This window comes from Ranitomeya imitator, chromosome 4 (genome assembly GCF_032444005.1).
Source record: "Ranitomeya imitator isolate aRanImi1 chromosome 4, aRanImi1.pri, whole genome shotgun sequence".
NCBI classification, from domain to species: domain Eukaryota; kingdom Metazoa; phylum Chordata; class Amphibia; order Anura; family Dendrobatidae; genus Ranitomeya; species Ranitomeya imitator.
This window is the reverse complement of record NC_091285.1, coordinates 322,969,519-322,996,569: the sequence shown is the minus strand read 5'-3', so window position 1 is coordinate 322,996,569 and position 27,051 is coordinate 322,969,519. Positions and strand designations below refer to the sequence as shown.

At 44.6% G+C, this 27,051-nt stretch overlaps 1 protein-coding gene across 1 annotated transcript in view; it reads right to left on the bottom strand.

Annotated features, from left to right (window-relative positions):
* Nucleotides 1–360: 360 nt before the first annotated feature.
* The window catches only part of ASB15 (ankyrin repeat and SOCS box containing 15), an 81,834-nt gene continuing 55,143 nt past the window's right edge, over nt 361–27,051 (bottom strand). Inside the window, exons 8-10 of the mRNA XM_069764904.1 lie at nt 16,725–17,292; nt 5,110–5,263; nt 361–2,509 (exon numbers count right to left, since the gene is read on the bottom strand). Of these exons, the coding sequence (XP_069621005.1) occupies nt 2,334–2,509; nt 5,110–5,263; nt 16,725–17,292 (898 nt within the window). The 3' untranslated portion in view covers nt 361–2,333. The remainder of the gene's footprint in view (nt 2,510–5,109; nt 5,264–16,724; nt 17,293–27,051) is intronic.

Below are 27,051 nucleotides of genomic sequence, written 5' to 3'. Positions count from 1 at the left end.
GATTTTATTTTTGATATTCTATCTCTCAATGTTAAAATTAACCTACCCTTAAAATTATAGACTGTTCATGTCTTTGTCAGTGGGCAAACTGTACATTTAGTATTGGATATCAATATGTGCTATCTAATGAACAGCAATAATACAATATGTGATATATATAAATTAGTAAAGGGAAATGGAAAGAAAAGGGAAACGAAAAAGCAGGGGAAAAAAGAGGAGAAAGTTAAAAGGGTAAAAAAAAGCGTGACCCAGAGAATCTGCAGAGTGGTGACTACACTGAGAAGCAAAGCAGAACGGCGCTGGATCCAAAGAAAGCAGCGGTTGGTGAGTATATTAATACACTCACACTACACACCATATGCATAGACACACATTTATTGAAAATAAAATATTCATGGGAGCTCTTTTTAACATCTCCCTCTCTTTGCACAATGACCTCTGTGCAGATCACAGACATGTCCTGAAAACCATTGAACAACTCCAGCACAATGTTGTTATTGTTCATGCGGCCGCTCAGGCAAGATGGCTGCCCACTTATCCATGTTTCGAAAATAAAGACATATTAGAAAAAACAATAGGTTTCACTTGGTTTTAAGTATTAACAGTACATTAGATAATACATAACAGTAACCAAAAGAATTTATTCTGATTTCTAAAAATTCTCTTAAACTGCAGATATCTTGTAATTAGATGCAGCCACATGAGGTGACTGGAACGAGACCGCATCATCGTGGATGATAATTTCCTATTTCAGCCACCGGTCTGCTGCAGCCAATCAGAGGCCCGGAGGTGACTGAATGGGACATCCCCACTTGCTGTTGCCAGAGCACTGTTGATGATTATACTGTATTTTAATAGTTTAGAATATTCCTCTCTTTTTTATATAAAGAGAATATCATAAAATAAGTCAATAATTATTTTACAGATCAAAATTGGAGGGATACTATCACCCTCAAAATACAAACAGAACTAATTAAACAGTTATTTTAGCAACCTATAAAAATATTAGCAGTATACATTTCACTGTTGTGATTGGTTTGAAAACTGTTTATATTCCATATGCAAATTAAGATGCTTTGGTGCACCGTGGCATGGCCACTGAGCAGTTTCCTGATTCTGACTGGCTGTGCTTACTTGGCCCGAGCAGGCGCTGCCTGAACCCTAACAGCAGTACTGGGTGTGCACACACATTATGGGGGGCAGGTCCTGCTGTTATCTTTGCCTCCTGTTGTGACACCGACTCTTCTACTCCCAGTAGTGTAGCAAGCAGCTTCATCGGGAAGGAGAGATCAGTTATTTGCTCCTCCTGTCATCAGTGAATCACAGAGTAGATTTGCACAGAAGGCAGGAGGAGTACGCAATCATTTCTCCTCCCCTCTGGAGCCGTTCTCTAAACTTCGGGGTGTAATGGTGCACCAAGATCTTGACTGCAGCAAAGCCCCCTGGTTTGCACGTGGCCTATAAGAAGTTTTTAAACTAATTATAACAGTGAAAATTATACTGCTAATAAGATTTTTATAAGGTCTAACTCCACTAGATAACTATTTACTTAGGTCATTTTGCATTTCCGGGATAACAGACTCCCCTTAAGGGGATGATTTGTTAACTACAAACATCCCATGCTTTTACAGAACTTTCCAGCAAAGGCCTTGCTCACATGAGTGTATGACAAGGCAAAGTGCTATGCGATGTTCTATTGGATAGCACTCAGCCCAATGTTATACTATGGGGTCATGAAAATCTGCTATTTTTTTCTCATGCCAATTCAGGACGAGAAAACTATCCCAGCATGATTTGAATGGCTCTGGAGGTCGGATCAAGTGCACCCTTTTCAAGTCTATTCAATCATCCGAGTGCAGTCCGACATTTGCAGACTCACACAATGGAGAAGATGAAGAAATTAAGTTCTCGATCTTCTCCATACCTGTGGTACAATTTTCTCAAGTGAGAAAATTGGATCCCACTAAGATGACACTCAGATCAAACTCTGACATAGTTTGAGCCAAGTGTCATTCGCATAATCATCCCGATTCTCTCGCATAAGAGAATTTACGCTGGTGAGGCACACGCCTAAATGATAGAATTCCCCCTGCTTGATGGAGGATACTGCTGTAGGTTTTTACACAATAAATTAGTATGCAGTGAACTCCCATAATGTCCAAGAAGTAATTTTTGTGTTCTACATACCTCAGACTAGAAAGATAAAATACTAAAAATGTAAAATAGGCCTTATAAGGCAGCATACAGTGTAATATAAAATTTCACCATGTTTACTTGCAGTTATCAAACATTGTAAACCAACTTATAGACAAGAAAGTGCACTTATTAGTTCATTAGGTGTCAAAATGCAATCCCTTCCCATATAAATCATACTCTTTATACAATAAATAGGACTTCAGGAGAGGAGGCACGGGAACTCTCTTCACAGATGACAGGTTTTGTAATCTCTCCAAACCAAAAAGTTTACGCAGTTTAAGCCGGCACAAATGCTTCAGTTGACGTGGATTTCCTAGAAACAAATTACACTTGTAATCAGAAAAATGAATTCAACAGTCTATATAATCTAAATGACCCCATACACATTAGAGGGTCAGCCAATCTTACCAATATCGGTGGGTTTCACTGACATTAGTCTAATAAGTACTGGGGCCTTTACTACGGGGAAAGAGGTTAGCAAAGAACTAGAACAAGCCCCAAGTTTATGCGTACCGGATTGCATACGGTACAATGCTTCTCTATGCCCCAGCTCCTATCAGCCGTATTTTACTGATCCGTATTATACGGTCTTCTACGGCTGTAGAAAATCGAAACATGCTGCGTTTGTCACCGTATTGCGCAAAACAAATCGCCAATGAAAGTCTATGGGGGCCAGAAAAATACGGATTACACACGGACCAGCAGTGTGACTTACAAGAAATACGCAGCGGTGTTAGAGAGAAAAGCCGGCAATTCAGTGCAGTGTACAGTAAAATCACACTGACAGCTTACAATAGAATAGGTAGAATAAATGTGTACACAAAGAATAGGTATACACATATATGTATATATTAATATTTCATCCAGCGCGAGATAGCTTAAAAGCCGGTAAATCAATTGCCGGCTTTTGCTATCTCCTTCCAAAACCCGACATGATATGAGACATGGTTTACATACAGTAAACCATGTCATAGTCCCATTTTTTTTGCATATTCCACACTACTAATGTTAGTAGTGTGTATGTGCAAAATTTGGGCGCTCTAGCTATTAAATTAAAGGGTTAAATGGTGGAAAAAATTGGCGTGGGCTCCCGCGCAATTCTCTCCGCCAGAGTATTAAAGCCAGTGACTGAGGGCAGATATTAATAGCCTGGAGAGGGTCCACGGTTATTGGCCCCCCCTGGCTAAAAACATCTGCCCCCAGCCACCCCAGAAAAGGCACATCTGGAAGATGCGCCTATTCTGGCACTTGGCCACTCTCTTCCCATTCCCGTGTAGCGGTGGGATATGGGGTAATGAAGGGTTAATGTCACCTTGCTATTGTAAGGTGACATTAAGCCAGATTAATAATGGAGAGGCGTCAATTATGACACCTATCCATTATTAATCCAATATTCTAAAGTGGTTAAAAAAAACACAAACACATTATTAAAAAGTCTTTTAATGAAATAAAAACACAGGTTGTTTGAATATTTTATTATTAGTCTGGTAATCCACCTGAAGACCCTCGCTCTGTAACAAAGAAAAAATAATAAACCAACAATATACATACCTTCCGATGATCTGTCACGTCCCACGATGTAAATCCATCTGAAGGGGTTAATTTTTTTTACAGGCAGGAGCCCTGCTATAATGCAGCTGTGCTTCAGGCTGTAAAACCCCAGCGAATGATTGTAAAGTAGGTCAATGACCTGTAGTTACCTTCATTCGCGGTGATGCGCCCTCTGCTGGATGTCCCTCGAGCATGGGAAAAAAATCAGAAAAGTTCCCAGGCTTGAGTTCATTATAGCAGAGCTCCTGCCTGTAAAAAAAATTAACCCCTTCAGATGGATTTACATCGTGGGACGTGACAGATCATCGGAAGGTATGTATATTGTTGGTTTATTATTTTTTCTTTGTTACAGAGCGAGGGTCTTCAGTTGGATTACCAGGATAATAAAATATTCAAACAACCTGTGTTTTTATTTAATTAAAATACTTTTTAATGTGTTTGTGTTTTTTTAACCATTTCAGACAATTGGATTAATAATGGATAGGTGTCATAATTGACGCCTCTCCATTATTAATCTGGCTTAATGTCACCTTACAATAGCAAGGTGACTTTAACCCTTCATTACCCCATATCCCACCGCTACACGGGAATGGGAAGAGAGTGGCCAAGTGCCAGAATTGTGCCTTTTCTGGGGTGGCTGGGGGCAGATGTTTTTAGCCAGGGGGGCCAATAACCATGGACCCTCTCCAGGCTATTAATATCTGCCCTCAGTCACTGGCTTTACTACTCTGGCGGAGAAAATTGCACGGGAGCCCATGCCAATTTTTTCCGCCATTTAACCCTTTAATTTAATAGCTAGAGCGCCCAAATTTTGCACATATACACTACTAACATTATTAGTGTGGAACATGCAAAAAAATGGGAATATGACATGGTTTAATGTATTTAAACCATGTCTCTTATCATGTCGGGTTTTGGAAGGAGATAGCAAAAGCCGGCAATTGAATTACCGGCTTTTAAGCTATCTAGCGATGGATGAAATATTAATATATATATATATATATACATATATATGCATGTGTCTCACTAACATATATATATATATATATATATATAGACAGTAAAAATGTTTTTATTATTTTTTGAGCACATGGATCCCTTGTATATCCGTATGTCGGTTTTGCAAGCCTGCGAGAAAATCTCGCAGTGCAGATGCCATACGGATTACATACGGAGGATGCCATGCGCAAAATACGCTGACACACCCTGCCTACGGAGGAGATACGGACCACTATTTTGGGGACTTTTCTGCGTATTACGGCCGTAAATTACAGATCGTATTTTTATACGCTGAGTGTGACGCCGGCCTAAGGCTGATGCTTTCAAGAAAGCGCGTGCAATTTCCAATGTAAGTTATCTTACCTATAATCTCCTGGATCTCTTCCCATTCATTTTGTACTTCAAGGATAGATTTCAGTTTTGAACAAATTGGAACATAATCCATATAATCCACTAACACGCGAATAATTTTTCCGATCAAATGCCTCATCCATGATACTGTGATGAAATCACAAAACTAAAAAAAACATAGAAAATATCAGCAACATTTACTATAATCATTCTTCTTTTTTCTGTGATATAAACATAACATGAATCTGTCAGCAGGTTTTATCTACCTCATCGGAGAGCAGCATAATGTAGGCAAAGAGAAGCTGAATCCTACGATGTATCACTTAGGTTACTGGATGCAGCCATTCTGACACAATCAGAGGTTTTAGATTTAGAAGGAAGCAGAGCTGAGAAAGCAAATCCTGCCCACATAGAGCTATCCCTGTACTAAGTCCATAGTCAGTGAGGTGCCTATCACAGGAGGGGGTGTTGCTGGACAAGTGTAGTCCGGCAATGTTAGTCACTTAGTGATAAAGCCTTCACAGAAACAAAAGCACAAAGTGACAAATCCCTGAATTCTGTGTTCCAGCCTCTATCTCCTGCTGTCTGCAGATTACATAGTAAAAACTGCTGACGGATTCACTTTTCTTGCAATCATCAGAACGGCTTTCCCCATTGACAGACTTGTGTACTTCTTTCAAGGGTATTAAAAAATAGTGTATCTTCTTATACTAAAATCTATATTCTAACAATATCATTATCTGAATCCCAACTATGGGTCAGGCTAGGTTCACATTTTTTCTGCTGAACATCTACATCTGAACTGCAAAAAGCTGTGTTAAGATGCACATGACTGCGTATCCATAGACTAAAATGGGAGCCACTTAGGAAAAAATTTGGCTATGCTTTGTCAGGCTTACATCATTTTGAGTTATTTTTAGGCATCCAAAAAACATAGTCCACCACATTTTTAGGTCCCCCAAAAAACACGTGAAAGACGTGCACATTTTTTTCCATTATTCTCATAGACATAGATGCATAGACATTTCTAAAACATCTACCGTATATGCTCGAGTATAAGCCGAGATTTTCAGCCCACTTTTTTGGGCTGAAAGTAACCCTCTCGGCTTATAAGCGAGTCATACCCAGGGGTCGGCAGGGGAGGGGGAGCGGAGCTGTGTAATATTCACCTGCTCCTGGCGCGGTCCCTGCACATCCCTGGTTCCCCGGCGCTGGCAGCTTTTTCCTGTTGTGAGCAGTCACATGGTACCGCTCATTACAGTAATGAATATGGACCCGACTCCACTCCCATGGGGGTGGAGCCGCATATTCATTACTGTAATGAGCGGTACCATTTGACCGTTCACTACAGGAAGAAGCTGCCGGGGAACAGACCTGCAGAGACAGTGCCAGGAGCAGGTGAATTTAACTCAGTGCAAATATTCACCTGCTCCCCATTTCACAGTCAGCGCCGCTGCGTCTTCCCCGTCCTCTGCAGTGACGCTCCGGTCAGAGGGCACAATGACGCGATTAGTGTGCACTGCCCTCTGCCTGAACGTCAGTGCAGAAGACAGGGAAGATACAGCGGCGCTCAGAGGTGGAACGGGAAAGGTGAGTAGTATAGTAAGTGCCGAGGGCCTGAGAGGTGAGTATGTCATTTTTTATTTGTTTAACCCCTCTGTGACCTTGGACGTACTATCCCGTCGAGGTGCCCTGGGCCTATCTGACCCTTGACGGGATAGTACGTCCTGCCCTTTAATGCGATACCGCGACTTAAGTCGCGGTGATCGCATTAAAATTCCGACGCCATCTCACCTGGGGGGAGATGGCCTCGGCATCCAGGGCATTGTCGCCGCCCACCCGCCCTCTCGATCGCTGTGATTGGCTGTTCAATTCTGAACAGCCAATCACAGCCATTCTCATTGTTTCAGCCAATCGGAGCGGCTGAAACAATGAGGTGACAGGCTAGGATCGAGTACCGATGTACTCGATCCTAGGTCCGGTGCCTGGCAACGCCAGGCACCGGCAAGAACACCCCGGATTGGCGCGATCGCCGATCGCATCGATCGCGCCAATCGCAGGGCACCGCGCGGTATTACCGCGCTGTGCCCTGCCGGAACCTGCGTGGATTGGTGCTCTAATAGCACCGATCCTAGGATAGGACACAGTGCAGGCCCAGCAGGAGCCGATTGGCGCGATCGATGTCATCGTCGATCGCGCCAATCACAGGGCGCAGCGGCGATCACGCTGTGACCGCTCTGTGCCCTGCAGGTGACCTGGCTGTGACCTGCCTAGGATGGCGCGAACAGATCCGATCCTAGGCAGGTCACAGCCAGGTCACCAGGAAAGCTCTGATTGGTGGGATCGATGTTATGGTCGATCCCACCAATGACAGGTCACAGCAGCAGCATGACCGCTCTGTGACCTGTCTGTGTCACCTGCCTGACCTGTGTATGACCGCTCTGCAGGGTCCTCATTCTAGCTGAGGATTCCTACAGAGCGGTCATACTGCTGGATCTCCCTGCTGGATTTTGTGCCTGGATCTCCCTGCCGTGCTGGGTATTGTGGTGCCACAGCAGCCTGTAGCACCACAATCCCTGCTAAAGAAAGAAGACAACTAAACGTAAGTTTTATCCCTGATCCCTGCCCAATCCCCGTTCATCCACCCCAATCCCCGTTCATCCACCCCAATCCCCGTTCATCCACCCCAATCCCCGTTCATCCACCCCAATCCCCCCTTCCCCCTCTTTTTACCCCCTCCACCCCCATTTGTGCCGCCTCCGTGCGCACATTTAGTAGCCGCCGAGCGTTGATTGGTGACGCAGTTCACCGATCAACGCTCGCGCTCGCTTTTTTTCCCTCGCCCCCGTTGCGCCAACTCCGTACACACATTCCGCAGCCGCCAAAGTTTGATAAGTGACGCAGTTCACTTATCAGAGTTTGTGCCTGCCGTTTTCCTTTTTTTTTTTTTCACCCCCCTTTTGCGCCACCTGACTACAACCGTACGTTTTGATCACTGATCCCTGCCCAATCCCCACTTCCACCCCCATCTCCCTTCCCCCTCTTTTGACCCCCCTTTGCACCTCCTTCCGTGCGCCCATTTAACAGCCGCCGAACGTTGATTGGTGACGCAGTTCACCGATCAACGCTCGCGCTCGCTTTTTTTCCCTCACCCCCGTTGCGCCAACTCCGTACACACATTCCGCAGCCGCCAAAGTTTGATAAGTGACGCAGTTCACTTATCAGAGTTTGTGCCTGCCGTTTTCCTTTTTTTTTTTTTCACCCCCCTTTTGCGCCACCTGACTACAACCGTACGTTTTGATCACTGATCCCTGCCCAATCCCCACTTCCACCCCCATCTCCCTTCCCCCTCTTTTTACCCCCCTTTGCACCTCCTTCCGTGCGCCCATTTAACAGCCGCCGAACGTTGATTGGTGACGCAGTTCACCGATCAACGCTCGCGCTCGCTTTTTTTCCCTCACCCCCGTTGCGCCAACTCCGTACACACATTCCGCAGCCGCCAAAGTTTGATAAGTGACGCAGTTCACTTATCAGAGTTTGTGCCTGCCGTTTTCCTTTTTTTTTTTTCACCCCCCTTTTGCGCCACCTGACTACAACCGTACGTTTTGATCACTGATCCCTGCCCAATCCCCACTTCCACCCCCATCTCCCTTCCCCCTCTTTTTACCCCCCCCTTTGCACCTCCTTCCGTGCGCCCATTTAACAGCCGCCGAGCGTTGATTGGTGACGCAGTTCACCGATCAACTCTCGCGCTCGCTTTTTTCCCTTCAGCCTTTTTGCGCAACCTCCGTACACACATCCCGCAGCCGCCAAACTTTGATAAGTGACGCAGTTCTCTTATCAGAGTTTGTGCCTGCCTTTTTTTTTTTTTTTACAGGTTTTTCTTCTCCTTTTAGCATTTTCTTTTCAGATAAGTTTGCACAAATCACTATCCCCCCACACATACACATACAGTTATCAATAAAGTGCACCCAATCACCATATTCACACAAAAATGTCCCGCTCGTCCCGTTCGTCCCAACAGCGCTATTCATTGGAGGAGGCATATGCTTTCCTTGCCTCCGACACTGATAGCGAGGGAGAGGATCCCACTTTTCTTCACTTTTCTGATTCTTCATCCTCTTCCTCCTCCTCCTCCTCTTCCTCCTCGGGTCCTGCGGAACCACCACGCAGACGCCCCAGGACAGAAGATGAGGCAGCCCCCACCACTCCTGAACCAGCGCTCCCCACTGCGGAACCCACATGGACCTCGCCCCCCGAAAATTACGAGCCACTGATTCCTGATTTTGTGGCAGAATCAGGAATCAAGTTTGACACCACGGGCCTCACAGAAACAGACTTTTTCAAAGTCTTTTTCTCTGAGGATTTTATTAACCTCATGGTGGAGCAAACTAATTTGTATGCTCGTCAATTTTTGGAGCAAAACCCCGGTACATCATTTTCCAACTGGTCTCCTGTAGACGCAGTTGAAATGATGCAGTTTTGGGGCCTGGTCCTCCACATGGGGATCGTGAAGAAGCCAGAAATGCGGCAATATTGGAGTGTAGATGTTTTATATAACACTCCAGTATTCCGAATGGCCATGGTTCGGAGACGTTTTGAGGCCATCCATAAATTCCTGCATTATTCCGATAATGCACAGTGTCCCGCACGAGATGACCCCAACTTTGACCGTCTGTTCAAAGTTCGGCCGGTCATCGAACACTTCAACAAAAAGTTTTCTGAAGTGTACGTGCCCAAAAGGGACATCTGCGTGGATGAGTCCTTGGTCCATTTTAAGGGGCGGCTCGGATTCCGTCAATACCTGCCCAACAAAAGGGCCAGGTACGGAATCAAACTCTACAAGCTGTGTGAGAGTGCCTCAGGGTACATCCACAGGTTTAGAGTGTATGAAGGGAAGGACAGCAGGATTGAACCCCCTGAGTGTCCTCCTGTCCTGGGAGTGAGTGGGAAGATCGTGTGGGATTTGGTGCACCCACTGCTGGATAAAGGTTATCACCTCTATACTGATAACTTTTATACCAGCATCCCACTCTACAAATCCCTCTCTGCGCGAGGTACCGCAGCCTGCGGTACTGTGCGCAAAAATCAGAGAGGCCTCCCAAAGACGCTACTTCGGCAGATGCTCAGAAAAGGTGAGAGCAAGGCCCAATGTAGCGACCACCTGCTGGTGGTCAAGTACAAGGACAAGAGGGATGTCCTTCTCTTGACCACCATACATGGTGATGGCAGAGCCCTCAGCACTGTACGGGGTACCTCTACACAGGTCTGCAAACCGGACTGTGTACTGGGCTACAACAAAAGCATGGGGGGGGTTGATCTCTCTGATCAACTCCTCCAACCATACAGTGCTTTGAGAAAGGCCAAGGTGTGGTACAAAAAGTTGGCCGTCCACATCGTACAAATGGCAATGCTCAACGCTTTCCTGCTGTTACGATGTGCACGCCACACCGATACGTCGTACCTTCAGTTCCAGGAGGTAGTGGTTAAGGCCCTGATATTTGGTACTCCGGAAGGAGAGGGCCCCAGTACTTCCGGAACTGAAGGTGCTCGTATCGTACCAGGCCAGCATTTTCCGGGGGTGGTCCCGCCAACCGGCAGAAAAGGTAAGCCGCAAAAAAGGTGCCGAGTGTGTTACAAAAGGGGAATACGCAAGGACACCATTTATCAATGCGACACCTGCCCCGAAAAACCTGGCCTGTGTATGAAGGATTGCTTCAGATTGTACCACACCTCCATGCACTACTAATTTACTTTACAAGAAAGCGTACATTAGTTCCAAAAAGGGGGCACATCTAGATAAGTTCCTTGGGGGGGGTCTAGGTTCCAAAATGATGTCACTTGTGGTTTTTTTTTACTGTTTAGGCACATCAGGGGCTCTGCAAACGGAACATGACGACCGCAGACAATTTCTGCATTCCAAAACGTCACAACTTCCCTTTCGAGCCCCAACGTGTGCCTAAACAGTTTTTTCCCACATATGGCGTACCAGCGTAATCAGGACAATTTGGACAACAACTTTTGATGTCCAATTTCTCCTGTTACCTTTGGGAAAATTAAAAATTGGGGACTAAAATATCATTTTTGTGGGAAAAAATAGGATTTTTTATTTTCACGCCTGGGCATTATAAACTTTAGTGAAGCACGTGGGGGTTCAAATTTCTCACCAAACACCTAGATAAGTTCCTTAGGGGGTACAGTTTCCAAAATGGGGTCACTTGTGGGGGGTTTCTACTGTTTAGTCACATCAGGGGCTCTGCAAATGGAACATGATGCCAGCAGAACATTCCATCAAAGTCTGCATTCCAAAACGTCACTACTTCCCTTTCGAGCCCCAACGTGTGCCCAAACAGTAGTTCCTCCCCACATATGGGGTATCAGCATACTCAGGACAAATTGGACAACAACTTTTGGGGTCCAATTTCTCCTGGTACCCTTGGGAAAATTAAAAATTGGGGACTAAAATATCATTTTTGTGGGAAAAAATAGGATTTTTTATTTTCACACCTGGGCATTATAAACTTTAGTGAAGCACGTGGGGGTTCAAAATTCTCACCACACAACTAGATAAGTTCCTTAGGGGGTACAGTTTCCAAAATGGGGTCACTTGTGGGGGGTTTCTACTGTTTAGTCACATCAGGGGCTCTGCAAATGGAACATGATGCCAGCAGAACATTCCATCAAAGTCTGCATTCCAAAACGTCACTACTTCCCTTTCGAGCCCCAACGTGTGCCCAAACAGTAGTTCCTCCCCACATATGGGGTATCAGCGTACTCAGGACAAATTGGACAACAACTTTTGGGGTCCAATTTCTCCTGGTACCCTTGGGAAAATTAAAAATTGGGGACTAAAATATCATTTTTGTAGGAAAAAATAGGATTTTTTATTTTCACGCCTGGGCATTATATACTTTAGTGAAGCACGTGGGGGTTCAAAATTCTCACCACACAACTAGATAAGTTCCTTAGAGGGTCTAGTTTCCAAAATGGGGTCACTTGTGGGGGGTTTCCACTGTTTAGGCACATCATGGGCTCTCCAAACGCGACATGGCGTCCGATCTCAATTCCAGCCAAAGTTAGCTTGAAAAAGTCAAACGGCGCTCCTTTCCTTCTGAGCCCTGCCATGCGCCCAAACAGTGGTTCCCCCCAAATATGGGGTATCAGCGTACTCAGGACAAATTGGACAACAACTTTTGGGGTCCAATTTCTCCTTTTACCCTTGAGAAAATAAAAAATTGGGGACTAAACGATCATGTTTGTGGAAAAAAATAGGAATTTTTTTTTTCACGCCCGGGCGTTATAAACTTTCGTGAAGCACTTGGGGGATAAAAGTGCTCATGACACATCTAGATAAGTTCCTTAGGGGGTTTAGTTTCCAAAATGGGGTCACTTGTGGGGGGTTTCCACTGTTTAGGCACATCAGGGGGTCGCCAAACGCGACATGGCGTCCGATCTCAATTCCAGCCAAAGATAGCTTGAAAAAGTCAAACGGCGCTCCTTTCCTTCTGAGCCCTGCCATGCGCCCAAACAGTGGTCCCCCCCACATATGGGGTATCAGCGTACTCAGGACAAATTGGACAACAACTTTTGGGGTCCAATTTCTCCTTTTACCCTTGAGAAAATAAAAAATTGGGGACTAAACGATCATGTTTGTGGAAAAAATAGGAATTTTTTTTTTCACGCCCAGGCGTTATAAACTGTCGTGAAGCACTTGGGGGATAAAAGTGCTCATGACACACCTAGATAAGTTCCTTAGGGGGTCTAGTTTCCAAAATGGGGTCATTTGTGGGGGGTTTCCACTGTTTAGGCACATCAGGGGGTCGCCAAACGCGACATGGCGTCCGATCTCAATTCCAGCCAAATTTAGCTTGAAAAAGTCAAACGGCGCTCCTTTCCTTCTGAGCCCTGCCATGCGCCCAAACAGTGGTCCCCCCCCCCACATATGGGGTATCAGCGTACTCAGGACAAATTGGACAACAACTTTTGGGGTCCAATTTCTCCTTTTACCCTTGAGAAAATAAAAAATTGGGGACTAAACGATCATGTTTGTGGAAAAAATAGGAATTTTTTTTTTCACGCCCGGGCGTTATAAACTTTCGTGAAGCACTTGGGGGATAAAAGTGCTCATGACACATCTAGATAAGTTCCTTAGGGGGTCTAGTTTCCAAAATGGGGTCATTTGTGGGGGGTTTCCACTGTTTAGGCACATCAGGGGGTCGCCAAACGCGACATGGCGTCCGATCTCAATTCCAGCCAAATTTAGCTTGAAAAAGTCAAACGGCGCTCCTTTCCTTCTGAGCCCTGCCATGCGCCCAAACAGTGGTCCCCCCCCCACATATGGGGTATCAGCGTACTCAGGACAAATTGGACAACAACTTTTGGGGTCCAATTTCTCCTTTTACCCTTGAGAAAATAAAAAATTGGGGACTAAACGATCATGTTTGTGGAAAAAATAGGAATTTTTTTTTTCACGCCCGGGCGTTATAAACTTTCGTGAAGCACTTGGGGGATAAAAGTGCTCATGACACATCTAGATAAGTTCCTTAGGGGGTCTAGTTTCCAAAATGGGGTCATTTGTGGGGGGTTTCCACTGTTTAGGCACATCAGGGGGTCGCCAAACGCGACATGGCGTCCGATCTCAATTCCAGCCAAATTTAGCTTGAAAAAGTCAAACGGCGCTCCTTTCCTTCTGAGCCCTGCCATGCGCCCAAACAGTGGTCCCCCCCCCACATATGGGGTATCAGCGTACTCAGGACAAATTGGACAACAACTTTTGGGGTCCAATTTCTCCTTTTACCCTTGAGAAAATAAAAAATTGGGGACTAAACGATCATGTTTGTGGAAAAAATAGGAATTTTTTTTTTCACGCCCGGGCGTTATAAACTTTCGTGAATAACTTGGGGGATAAAAGTGCTCATGACACATCTAGATAAGTTCCTTAGGGGGTCTAGTTTCCAAAATGGGGTCATTTGTGGGGGGTTTCCACTGTTTAGGCACATCAGGGGGTCGCCAAACGCGACATGGCGTCCGATCTCAATTCCAGCCAAATTTAGCTTGAAAAAGTCAAACGGCGCTCCTTTCCTTCTGAGCCCTGCCATGTGCCCAAACAGTGGTCCCCCCCACATATGGGGTATCAGCGTACTCAGGACAAATTGGACAACAACTTTTGGGGTCCAATTTCTCCTTTTACCCTTGAGAAAATAAAAAATTGGGGACTAAACGATCATGTTTGTGGAAAAAATAGGATTTTTTTTTTTCACGCCCGGGCGTTATAAACTTTCGTGAAGCACTTGGGGGATAAAAGTGCTCATGACACATCTAGATAAGTTCCTTAGGGGGTCTAGTTTCCAAAATGGGGTCATTTGTGGGAGGTTTCCACTGCTTAGGCACATCAGGGGGTCGCCAAACGCGACATGGCGTCCGATCTCAATTCCAGCCAAATTTAGCTTGAAAAAGTCAAACGGCGCTCCTTTCCTTCTGAGCCCTGCCATGCGCCCAAAAAGTGGTTCCCCCTCACATGTGGGGTATCAGCGTACTCAGGATAAATTGGACAACAACTTTTGAGGTCCATTTTCTCTTTTTACCCTTGGGAAATTAAAAAGATTATTGCTGAAAGATCATTTTTGTGACTAAAAAGTAAAATGTTAATTTTTTCCTTCCATGTTGCTTCTGCTGCTGTGAATCACCTGAAGGGTTAATAAACTTCTTGAATGTGGTTTTGAGCACCTTGAGGGGTGCAGTTTTTAGAATGGTGTCGCTTTTGGGTATTTTCTGCCATATAGACCCTTCAAAATGACTTCAAATGTGAGGTGGTCCCTAAAAAAAATGGTTTTGTAAATTTGGTTGTAAAAATGAGAAATTGCTGGTCAAATTTTAACCCTTATAACTTCCTTGAAAAAAAAAAGTTTGTTTCAAAAATTGTGCTGATGTAAAGTAGACATGTGGGAAATGTTATTTATTAACTATATTGTGTCACATAACTCTCTGGTTTAACAGAATAAAAATTCAAAGTTGGAAAATTGTGAAATTTTCAAAATTTTCGCCAAATTTCCGTTTTTTTCACAAATAAACGCAAGTTATATCGAAGAAATTTTAGCACTATCATGAAGTACAATATGTTACAAGAAAACAATCTCAGAATCGCTAAGATCCGTTGAAGCGTTTCGGAGTTATAACCTCATAAAGGGACAGTGGTCAGAATTGTAAAAATTGGCCTGGTCATTAACGTGCAAACCACCCTTGGGGGTAAAGGGGTTAATCGCAGCAACAGCATATGGGGCAAATGTCTGTATGGAGCATCTTACGGGGCCATGTGCAGCATTATATGGGGCAAATATCTTATGGGGCCATGTGCAGCATTATATGGGGCAATTATCTGTATTGACTGCACCAAATAATAATAAGATATAAGGTGTGTTCGCAGCCCGGGATCCACCGTGCAGTGATGGAACCTGTTGCTAAGTAATGGCGGCACTCTATGGCGGTATTACACCCAAGTACACATGGGTTAACGTGTGTGAACAAACGCGATCTCTGTTGCTCCACAGAATCACAGAGCACAATAGGAATGCTGAACCCTGTTAGCTGTCACAGGGCTCAGCAGAGAAGCTAGTGGGATCCCTAGCACTCACCCCCCCTAAGCTGGTGGTTGAACCCGCTCTGTCACTCAGTGGCTTTTGAGCCCGCGCCTGAGGACGCCCAGAGACAAATGCTGGGTTCAATTGGGATTTCCCACCCTACTCTGAACAGAAATTGTGCTCAGCTTGTAAGAGCGGACGCAAATGTGGAACCACTAACTGAAAGCTATAGCGCACAGAGAGTGCGCAGCGTCACGCTTGCGTACGCCGCTAAAGACACTGAACAATTGTGTAGCGGTGGCTAAGCCACTGACTGGCGCTGTCTCCTAACTCCATTCACCCAAATGCCCATGCAATAACCGGAGGGAAGGGGAACATTAAGGAGCTTTCACCAGATACAGTCATGCAAGTACACACACACCATTTTGGTTTATACTAGCGCATGGCCGAGTGACCATGCAAACCTTTTATAGCTGTAGCCTTCCGGGACCTTCCTAGTGGTCCAATCAGAGCCGCTACAAGACCTGAGTATGTGACCTCCGACCTCAATAAGAGTTTGTCCCACCGGCATGCTCAGTACACGAAAAGCAGGACTTAGTACCTGGAACGTCTGCTCGCTGCTGATCAATGCTGGTTACAAAGGCTGAACCTGGGACGGCAGCTGTAACCAGATGCACAGTATCAGCTTGAGCCAAACTCTGGGACCGACGTCTCTGCTGAGCAGACTCCACTGCGGCAGGGGCAGAATGGGAGACCGCAGAGGACATGGTTCGAGATTCCTACTGTGAAGTGGTGGGAACTCAACACCTAACACACACCCCCTTTCAATTAATTATTCTAATACACAGACTCAAAAACATGGTGATCAAGAATGCTGAGTCTGTTGGTTTTCTTAGAATCTACTGCACCAATTAGTAAATTGTTCGACATGTGGTAATATAATTTATACCAAAAACAGTGATTAATCTGGTTAATCACATTGGACTGCTATTATTTTGAACACTACTGTATATAGTAAAAAAAATACTTTCATCTAGTATGGAAACTCACATGGGTGTCCTTTATGACACATGATGTCCAACCAGGCAGCACTTCTTCAGAGGTTGTCCAAGTAAATGATCCTCCATACATGTCTCCATGCAGGCAATCAAAACACCTCTCAACTTGGTATCCATTATTTAACAACATGCGTAGCATTATTTCATCATTTAGAGCATACTGTATAGCACTTGGAAAATGAGTATCATTTACAAGCATGAAGTAGCAGTTGACGTTGGCATTATGAACTAGGAGGAGTCTAACAATTTCATAGCTTCCAGATCGTACAGCTACTAAAATACAGTTCAGAGGGTCCAAATTTGGATTAGCACCAGCTTTTAATAATATCTCTGTGCATAAAACATCTTTATTGGATACTGCAAAAAACAATGCAGTCATTCTTTTATCACCATAATTTTCAGATAAATGTTCAGCTAAGAGTTCATTGACATCAAAACCATTGTCAATAAGTAGTTCAAGGCACTGCATACTTTGACCATCCACAGCAGAATGAACAGGACTTAATCCGCTTTTTTGAATTGCATGCCGTGATGTGACAGGAATAAGGAACTTCAGTGCACTAAAAGAAAAGATAAAATAATAAAATGTGACACCACACAAAACACTTACTTCTCACATTACTTGGTAATTTAGTGTATCACTATTATACTTAGAAGCATAAAGGGAGGTCTATAGAGTTTACACAGAAGTATAAAGGGAGGTCTATAGGGTTTACAAAAAAGTTAGCTAGATGATCAAGTCTTGTGAGATTTGAATTTACTGGGTCCAAAAAATTTTTATGAAGAATTTGATTTGCATTGAATTGATTCACAACAAACTGGAATATTACAAATACTCAATTTGTCCTGAAAAGACATGTGGAACCAACCCTTTTATTAAGTTGATTGACACAAACATAGCCAATGTAAAAAAGACCTAACCCCCGAAACAAATAGTACCGATAGTAACTAATTATAAGTAGCTGACAAACTGTCCAAAAATTAGCTCTCCTAGTCATTTGTGATCAGAAAGATCATTCTGTACTAGTGATGAGCAAGTATACTCGTTGCTCGGGTTTTCCAGAGCACGCTCGGGTGACCTACGAGTATTTGTTAGTGTTCGGAGATTAAGTTTTCATCACCACAGCTGAATGATTTACAGCTACTAGCCAGGCTGAGTACATGTGGGGGTTGCCTGGTTGCTAGGGAATCCTCACATGTAATCAAGCTGGCTAATAGCTGTAAATCATTCAGCTGCGGTGATGAAAATTTAATCTCCGAACACTAACAAATACTCGGAGGTCACCCGAGTGTGCTCGGGAAAACCCGAGCAACGAGTACACTCGCTCATCACTATTCTGTACGGAACACTAATTCAAATATAGTGGGGAAAATAAGTATTTGATACACTTGTGATTTTGCAAGTTTTCCCACCTTCAAAGAATGGAGAGGTCTATAAATTTTATCGTAGGGACACTTCAACTGAGAGACAGAATCTTAAAAAAAAAAAATCCAGAAATTCACATTGTATGAGTTTTACATAATTAATTTGCTTTTTATTGTATGAAATAAGCATTTGATACAATAGAAAAACAGAACTTAATATTTAATACGTTGCTTGCATTACAGAGATCAGATGTTTCCTGTAGTTCTTGACTAAGTTTGCACACGCTGCAGCAGGGATTCTGCCAATTCCTCCACACAGATCTTCTCCAGATCGTTTTGGGGCTGTCGCTGGGCAACATTGAATTTCAGCACCCTCCAAATATTTTCTGTTGGGCTCAGGTCTGGAGACTGGCTAGGCCACTCAAGGAACTTGAAATGATTCTTAATTAGCCATTCCTTAGTTGCCCTGGATGTTTGTTTTGGGTCATTGTCATGCTGAAAGACCCAGCCAGGATCCATCTTCAATGCTCTTACTGAGGGAAGGAGGTTGTTGGTAAAAATCTTGTGGTACATGACCCAATCCATCTTCCCTTCAATACGGTGCAGTTGTCCTGTCCCCTTTGATGAAAAGCACCCCCAAAATATGATATTTCCTCCGCCATGCTTCACGGTTGGGACGGTGTTCTTGAGGTTGTACTCATCCTTCTTCTTCCTCCAAACACGGGGAGTTGGCACCAAAAAGTTCTATTTTGGTCTCATCTGACCACATGACCTTCTTCAATGCCTTCTCTGAATCATCCATATGGTCATTGTCAAACTTCAAACAGGTCTCGACATGAGCAGGGGAACCTTGAATGCACTGCAAGATTTTAATCAATGTCAGCATAGTGTGTTACTAATAGTAATGTTTGAAACTGAGTTCCCAGCTCTCTTAAGGTCATTAACCAGGTCCTCTCTTGTAGCTCTGGGCTGATTCCTGACCTTTGTCAGAATTATCCTTATCCCACAAGGTGAGATCTTGCATGGTGCCTGAAAACCGAGGAAGATTGACAGTCATCTTGTGTTTTTTCCATGTTCTAATAATTGTGCCAACAGTTATTACCTTCTCCCCAAGCTGCTTGCCTATTGTCCTTTAGCCCATCCCAGCCTTGTGCAAGTCTAGCATTTTGTCCCTGGTGTCCTTAGACAACTCTTTGGTTTTGGTCAAGGTGAAGAGGTTGGAGTAATTGAGTGTGTAGACCGATGTCTTTTATACAGGTAACTAGTTCAAACAGGTGCAATTAATACAGGCAATGAGTGCAGAGTAGGAAGGCATCTTAAAGGAAAACTAACTGGCCTGTGAGAGTCAGAATTCTCGCTGACTGGCAAGTGATCAAATACTCATTTCATGCAATAAAATACTATTTAATTATTTAAAAATCATACAATGTGATTTTCTGTTTTTAGATTCTGTCTCTCACAGTTGAAGTGTACCTACGATAAAAATTACAGACCTCCCCATTATTTGTAAATGGGAAGACTTGCAAAATTTGCAGTGCATCAAATACTTATTTATCTCACTGTAGATGGTGTCAATGTCAGAAGTAAAATTATCCTGATGTGATTTAGACAAGTGTTGTGTCATATCTACTATATAATTGTCTAAGGGTCACTTCCGTCTTTCTGTCTGTCCTTCTGTCTGCCACGGATATTCATTGGTCGCAGCCTCTGTCTGTCATGGAATCCAAGTCGCTGATTGGTCTCGCCAGCTGCCTGTCATGGCTGCCGCGACCAGCGAAAGCCACAGTCCGATTAGTCCCTCCCTACTCCCCTGCAGTCAGCGCCCGGCGCCTGCTCCATACTCCCCGCAGTCACCGCTCACACAGGGTTAATGCCAGCGGTAACAGACCGCATTATGCCGCAGGTAACTCACTCCGTTACTGCCGCTATTAACCCTGTGTGACCAAGTTTTTACTATTGATGCTGCCTATGCAGTGTCAATAGTAAAAACATCTAATGTTAAAAATAATTTTAAAAAAACAAAAAAATTAATATATACTTACCTTTCACGACGCTCCGGTGACCGCTCCATGCAAGCAGCAGGTTCCGGTGGCAAGGATGGTATGGGAGAAGGACCTGCCATGACGTCACGGTCATGTGACCGAACTACAAGGGGCCCTCGGGAGGTGAGTATATGTTTATTTTTTATCCTGTGACATATGTGGCTGGGCAATATACTACGTAGCTGGGCAATATACTACGTGACTGGCCAATATACTACGTGGCTGGGCAATATACTACGTGACTGGGCAATATACTACGTCGCTGTGCAATATACTACGTGGCTCTGTGCTGTATACTACGTCGCTGTGCAATATACTACGTGGCTCTGTGCTGTATAGTACATCACTGGGTAATATACTACGTAACTGGGCAATATACTACGTGGCTGGGCAATATACATCACTAGGCAATATACTACGTGGCTGGGCAATATACTACGTGACTGCGCAATATACTACGTGACTGGGCAATATACTACGTGGTTGGGCAATATACTACATGGTTGGGCAATATACTACGTGGGCTGTGCAATATACTACGTGGCTGGGCAATATACTATGTGGCTGGGCAATATACTACGTGACTGGGCAATATACTACGTGGCTGGGCAATATACTACGTGGCTGGGCAATATATTACGTGGCTGGGCAATATACTACGTGGTTGGACAATATACTACGTGGCTGGGCAATATACTACGTGGGCTGTGCAATATACTACGCGGACATGCATATTCTAGAATATCCGATGCGTTAGAATCGGGCCACCATCTAGTAATGCATAACACCCTCCACTCCTTATTCACTAATAAACTTGTCAGAGGCAGAGGATGCCAATTTTGCCCTGCATTTGGTTATAAGAAATGCTAGATAGGTAGGTACACATATAGAAAGCAAAACGTGGTGTCATGCTTTTGTGTATTTGCGGCATCTATGGTTGTCAAATTGGACTAGTAAAATAGGTATGAAAAACACATAAAAGAACAGGTAAATGTCTACATTTCTTTTTTTTTTCAACAATATTCAACCTCCCTTTCCAAAAATGATGAAATTAGAAATGCTACATAGGCACACATTCAGAAGCCAGCATCTGCAAAAATGCACTGTATTAGTGTGGTATGTATGTTTGTAAAATTCGACTAGTGGATGTGTAAAAAAATTTTTTTGCAACACGCTCACTTTGTGAGTTATACAGAAACAGTTAAATATCTGGATTTTGGTGAATTTTATTTTGGATTAACCCCTTTCTGCCATTGGATGTACTATCCTGTCCATGTGACCTGGGACTTAATTCCCATGGATGGTATAGTACGTCATAGGCGATCAGCCGCGCTCATGGGGGGAGCGCGGCCGGGTGTCAGCTGATTATCACAGCTGACATTCGGCACTATGTGCCAGGTGCGGTCACGGACAGCTCCCGGCACATTAACCCCCGGAACACTGTGATCAAATCATGATCGCAGCATTCCAGTGGCATAGGGAAGCATCGCGCAGGGAGGGTGCTCCCTGCGTGCTTCCCTGAGACCCTCGGAACAACGTAATGTGATTGCATTGTTCCGAGGGTCTCCTCCGTTCTCCTCCCTGCATGCCCCGGATCCAAGATGGCCGTGGGAGTCCTTCCGGGTCCTGCAGGGAGGTGGCTTACCAGCGCCTGCTCAGAGCAAGCGCTGGTAAGCCTGCAGCCCTGCATGTCACATCGCTGATCTGACACAGTGCTGTGCAAAGTGTCAGATCAGCGATCTGTCACTATAACATGATGCCCTTCCCTGGGGCAATGTTATAAAGTAAAGAAAAAAATATTCAGATGTGTAAAAAAAAAAAATATTCCTAAATAAAGAAGAAAATGCAAGCCTCCAGCACTGCCTATCAGATCGCTGATCTGACACAGGGGTCTGCAAAGTGTCAGATCTGCGATCTGACACTATACAGTGATGTCTCACCCTGGGGCAAGGTAAAAAAGTTAAAAAAAAAAATTACACTGTGTAAAAATAAAAAAATTTAAAAATTTCCTAAATAAAGAAAAAAAAATATTGATCCAATAAATACATTTCTTTATATAAATTTTAAAAAAAACACAATAAAAGTACACATATTTAGTATAGTTGCCTCTGTAACGACCCGACCTATAAAACTGTCCCACTAGTTAACCCAGGGGCAGACACAGACAGCTTGGGGCCCCTGTGCAGGAAATGTGTCTGGGCCCCCCTCCTTTTAAAGGTGACAAAGCTAAGGGACTGTGCTATACATAAATGAGTACACTTTATACTAAGGAACTGTGTTAGACATAATAATCGATAATAATGTCTTCCTCCACCTCCCCCTGTTCTTAAACCCATTTTAAATCCCCCACATCCCATTATTGCCCTCTTCACCATCTCCATTATTGCTTTCTACCCCATCACCTCATACCATTGCCCATTCCACCACCTCCATCAATGCCTCCTCCCCACCACCCTCATCATTGTTCTTTCCACTGCCACCATAATTTCCTCCTGCCCCACCACCCCTATCATTGCCCCCTCCATCAACCCAATCATTGCCTTCGGCCCCATCACCCCCATCATTGCCCTCTCCTCCACCTACACACACAGCACCATTCACCTCTCTGCACACACACACCTCACCTCTGCTCGCACGGTATCCTGAAGCCGCAGCTTCCTGTCTCGCACAGCCGTGGCGCTGAATGATGATGTAATTCAGCCGCTGCTGTGTGACAGGAAGCATGGGCAGGAAGCAGGATGGATCCATTCCCTATAGCTCCGCTGCCTTTTTCTCCAGCAGGCAGCGGAGCTGCAATCCCATGATGGCAATCTGGCCAGGGGCCCCCACGGAGCCAGATAAACTGGCCAGTTTGCCCTCATTATTAGCCACTCTGCAGGCAGGGCCGGTTTTAGGCAAAGTGGGGCCCTAGGCAAAGTTTAAAATGGGGCCTCAAATGCTAACATATTGCACATCACACAGAAGCATTTCGGTTGTATTTACATTCCCTGAGTTCAGGCCGCTAAAGGAGTGTGATCAACAATATTAAAATCGTTCAACACTTGTTTCCCAGCCTCTTTCTTCCGTTTTGAGAAAGAATGATGGGAACAGAATGATCACTACTAGATCATTAACAGATCACCATACAGTATCATGTTACCAGCAGTACATCTACTGTTTACACCAGCGATGTGCTGCTGAGAACAATGATTTCTGTTCCGGCATAAACTATCCAATCACTCAAAGAATAGGTAGCATTTTACTTGTTTAGTATAATACACCCCGTAGTCCTCAATATATTATAATGTGCACCACAGTCCTCCATATTGTAAAATGCACACCGCATAGTCCTCCATATAATATAATGTGCCCTATAGTCCTCCATATAGTATAATGTGCCTTATAGTCCTCCATATAGTATAATACACTCCCCATAGTCCTCCATATATTAAAATATAATACACTCATAGTGCTCCATATAGTATAATGCACCGCCATAGTTATCCATGTAGTACAATTCACTTCCCATAGTATAATGCACCTCATAGTTCTTCATATAGTATAATGTATTCCCCATAGTCCTCGATACAGTATAATGCAGCCCACATATAGTACAATGCAGCCAACTGATAGAGCATAATGCAGCCACCCCACGGATTATGCAGCCACCCCACGGATTATGATGTAACCCCCATAGAATATAATGCAGCCCTCCTCATATAGTATAATGTAGCCCCCTCATAGAGTATGATGCAATCACCCCTCATATAATATAAATATAATACAGCCCCCCAATAGAATATAATACAGCCCACCTCCCCATAGAATATAATGTAGCCCCATCAAAGAGTATGATGCAATCCTCCCTCATAAAATTTAATACAGCCCCCCATAGATTATAATACAGCCCACCTCCCCATAGTATATAATGTAGCCCCCATAGAATATAATGCAGCCCCCCATAGTATATAACACAGCCTTCCTCATAGAATATAATACATCCCCATAGTATATAACACAGCCTCCCCCATAGAATATAACGTATAATGTACCCACCATAGTATACAACACAGCCCGCATAGTATACAGCACAGCCCGCATAGTATACAGCACTGCCCGCATAGTATACAGCACTGCCCGCATAGTATACAGCACTGCCCGCATAGTATAAAGTACAGCCTCATAGTACACAGCGCAGCCTCATAGTATACAGCACTGCCCTCGAAGTATACAGCACAGCCTCATAGTAAACAGCGCAGCCTCATAGTATACAGCGCAGCCTCATAGTATACAGCGCAGCCTCATAGTATATAGCACTGTCCGCATAGCATACAGCACAGCCTCATAGTAAACAGCACTGCCTCATGGTATACAGCACACAGCCTCATGGTATACAGCACACAGCCTCATGGTATACAGCACACAGCCTCATGGTATACAGAACACAGCCTCATGGTATACAGCACACTGCCTCATGGTATACAGCACACTGCCTCATGGTATACAGCACACAGCCCCATGGTGTACAGCACACTGTCTCATAGTATACAGCACACTGCCTCATGGTATACAGCACACTGCCTCATGGTATACAGCACACTGCCTCATGGTATACAGCACACAGCCTCATGGTATACAGCACACTGCCTCATAGTATACAGAACACAACCTCATAGTATACAGCACACAGCGTCATAGTATACAGCACACAGCCTCATGGTATACAGCACACTGCCTCACGGTATACAGCACACAGCCCCACGGTGTACAGCACACTGCATCATGGTATACAGCACACTGTCTCATGGTATACAGCACACAGCCTCATAGTATACAGCACACAGCATCATAGTAAACAGCACACAGCCTCATGGTATACAGCACACAGCCTCATGGTATACAGCACACTGCCTCATGGTATACAGCACACAACCTCATAGTATACAGCACACAGCCTCATAGTAAACAGCACACAGCCTCATGGTATACAGCACACAGCCTCATGGTATACAGCACACTGCCTCATGGTATACAGCACACTGTCTCATGGTATACAGCACACAGCCTCATAGTATACAGCACACAGCATCATAGTATACAGCACACTGCCTCATGGTATACAGCACACTGTCTCATGGTATACAGCACACAGCCTCATAGTATACAGCACACAGCATCATAGTAAACAGCACACAGCCTCATGGTATACAGCACACAGCCTCATGGTATACAGCACACTGCCTCATGGTATACAGCACACAACCTCATAGTATACAGCACACAGCCTCATAGTAAACAGCACACAGCCTCATGGTATACAGCACACAGCCTCATGGTATACAGCACACTGCCTCATGGTATACAGCACACAGCCTCATAGTATACAGCACACAGCCTCATAGTATACAGCACACAGCCTCATGGTGTACAGCACACTGCCTCATGGTATACAGCACACTGCCTCATGGTATACAGCACACAGCCTCATAGTATACAGCACACAGCCTCATAGTATACAGCACACAGCCTCATGGTATACAGCACACAGCCTCATAGTATACAGCACACAGCCTCATAGTATACAGCACACAGATTCATAGTATACAGCGCACAGCCTCATAGTATACAGCGCACAGCCTCATAGTATACAGCGCACAGCCTCATAGTATACAGCGCACAGCCTCATAGTATACAGCGCACAGCCTCATAGTATACAGCGCACAGCCTCATAGTATACAGCGCACAGCCTCATAGTATACAGCGCACAGCCTCATGGTATACAGCACACAGCCTCATAGTATTCAGCGCACAGCCTCATGGTATACAGCACACTGCCTCATGGTACACAGCACACAGCCTCATGGTATACAGCGCACAGCCTCATGGTATACAGCACACTGCCTCATGGTATACAGCACACAGCCTCATGGTATACAGCACACTGCCTCATGGTATACACCACACAGCCTCATAGTATACAGCACACAGCCTCATAGTATACAGCACACAGCCTCATGGTGTACAGCACACTGCCTCATGGTATACAGCACACTGCCTCATGGTATACAGCACACAGCCTCATAGTATACAGCACACAGCCTCATAGTATACAGCGCACAGCCTCATGGTATACAGCACACTGCCTCATAGTATACAGCGCACAGCCTCATGGTATACAGCACACTGCCTCATGGTATACAGCACACTGCCTCATGGTATACAGCACACAGCCTCATAGTATACAGCACACAGCCTCATAGTATACAGCACACAGCCTCATGGTATACAGCACACAGCCTCATAGTATACAGCACACAGCCTCATAGTATACAGCACACAGATTCATAGTATACAGCACACAGCCTCATAGTATACAGCGCACAGCCTCATAGTATACAGCGCACAGCCTCATAGTATACAGCGCACAGCCTCATAGTATACAGCGCACAGCCTCATAGTATACAGCACACAGATTCATAGTATACAGCACACAGCCTCATAGTATACAGCACACAGCCTCATGGTATACAGCACACAGCCTCATAGTATTCAGCGCACAGCCTCATGGTATACAGCACACTGCCTCATGGTACACAGCACACAGCCTCATAGTATACAGCGCACAGCCTCATGGTATACAGCACACTGCCTCATAGTATACAGCGCACAGCCTCATGGTATACAGCACACTGCCTCATGGTATACAGCACACTGCCTCATAGTATACAGCGCACAGCCTCATGGTATACAGCGCACTGCCTCATGGTATACAGCACACTGCCTCATAGTATACAGCGCACAGCCTCATGGTATACAGCACACTGCCTCATGGTATACAGCACACAGCCTCATAGTATTCAGCGCACAGCCTCATAGTATACAGCACACAGCCTCATAGTATACAGCACACAGCCTCATAGTATACAGCACACA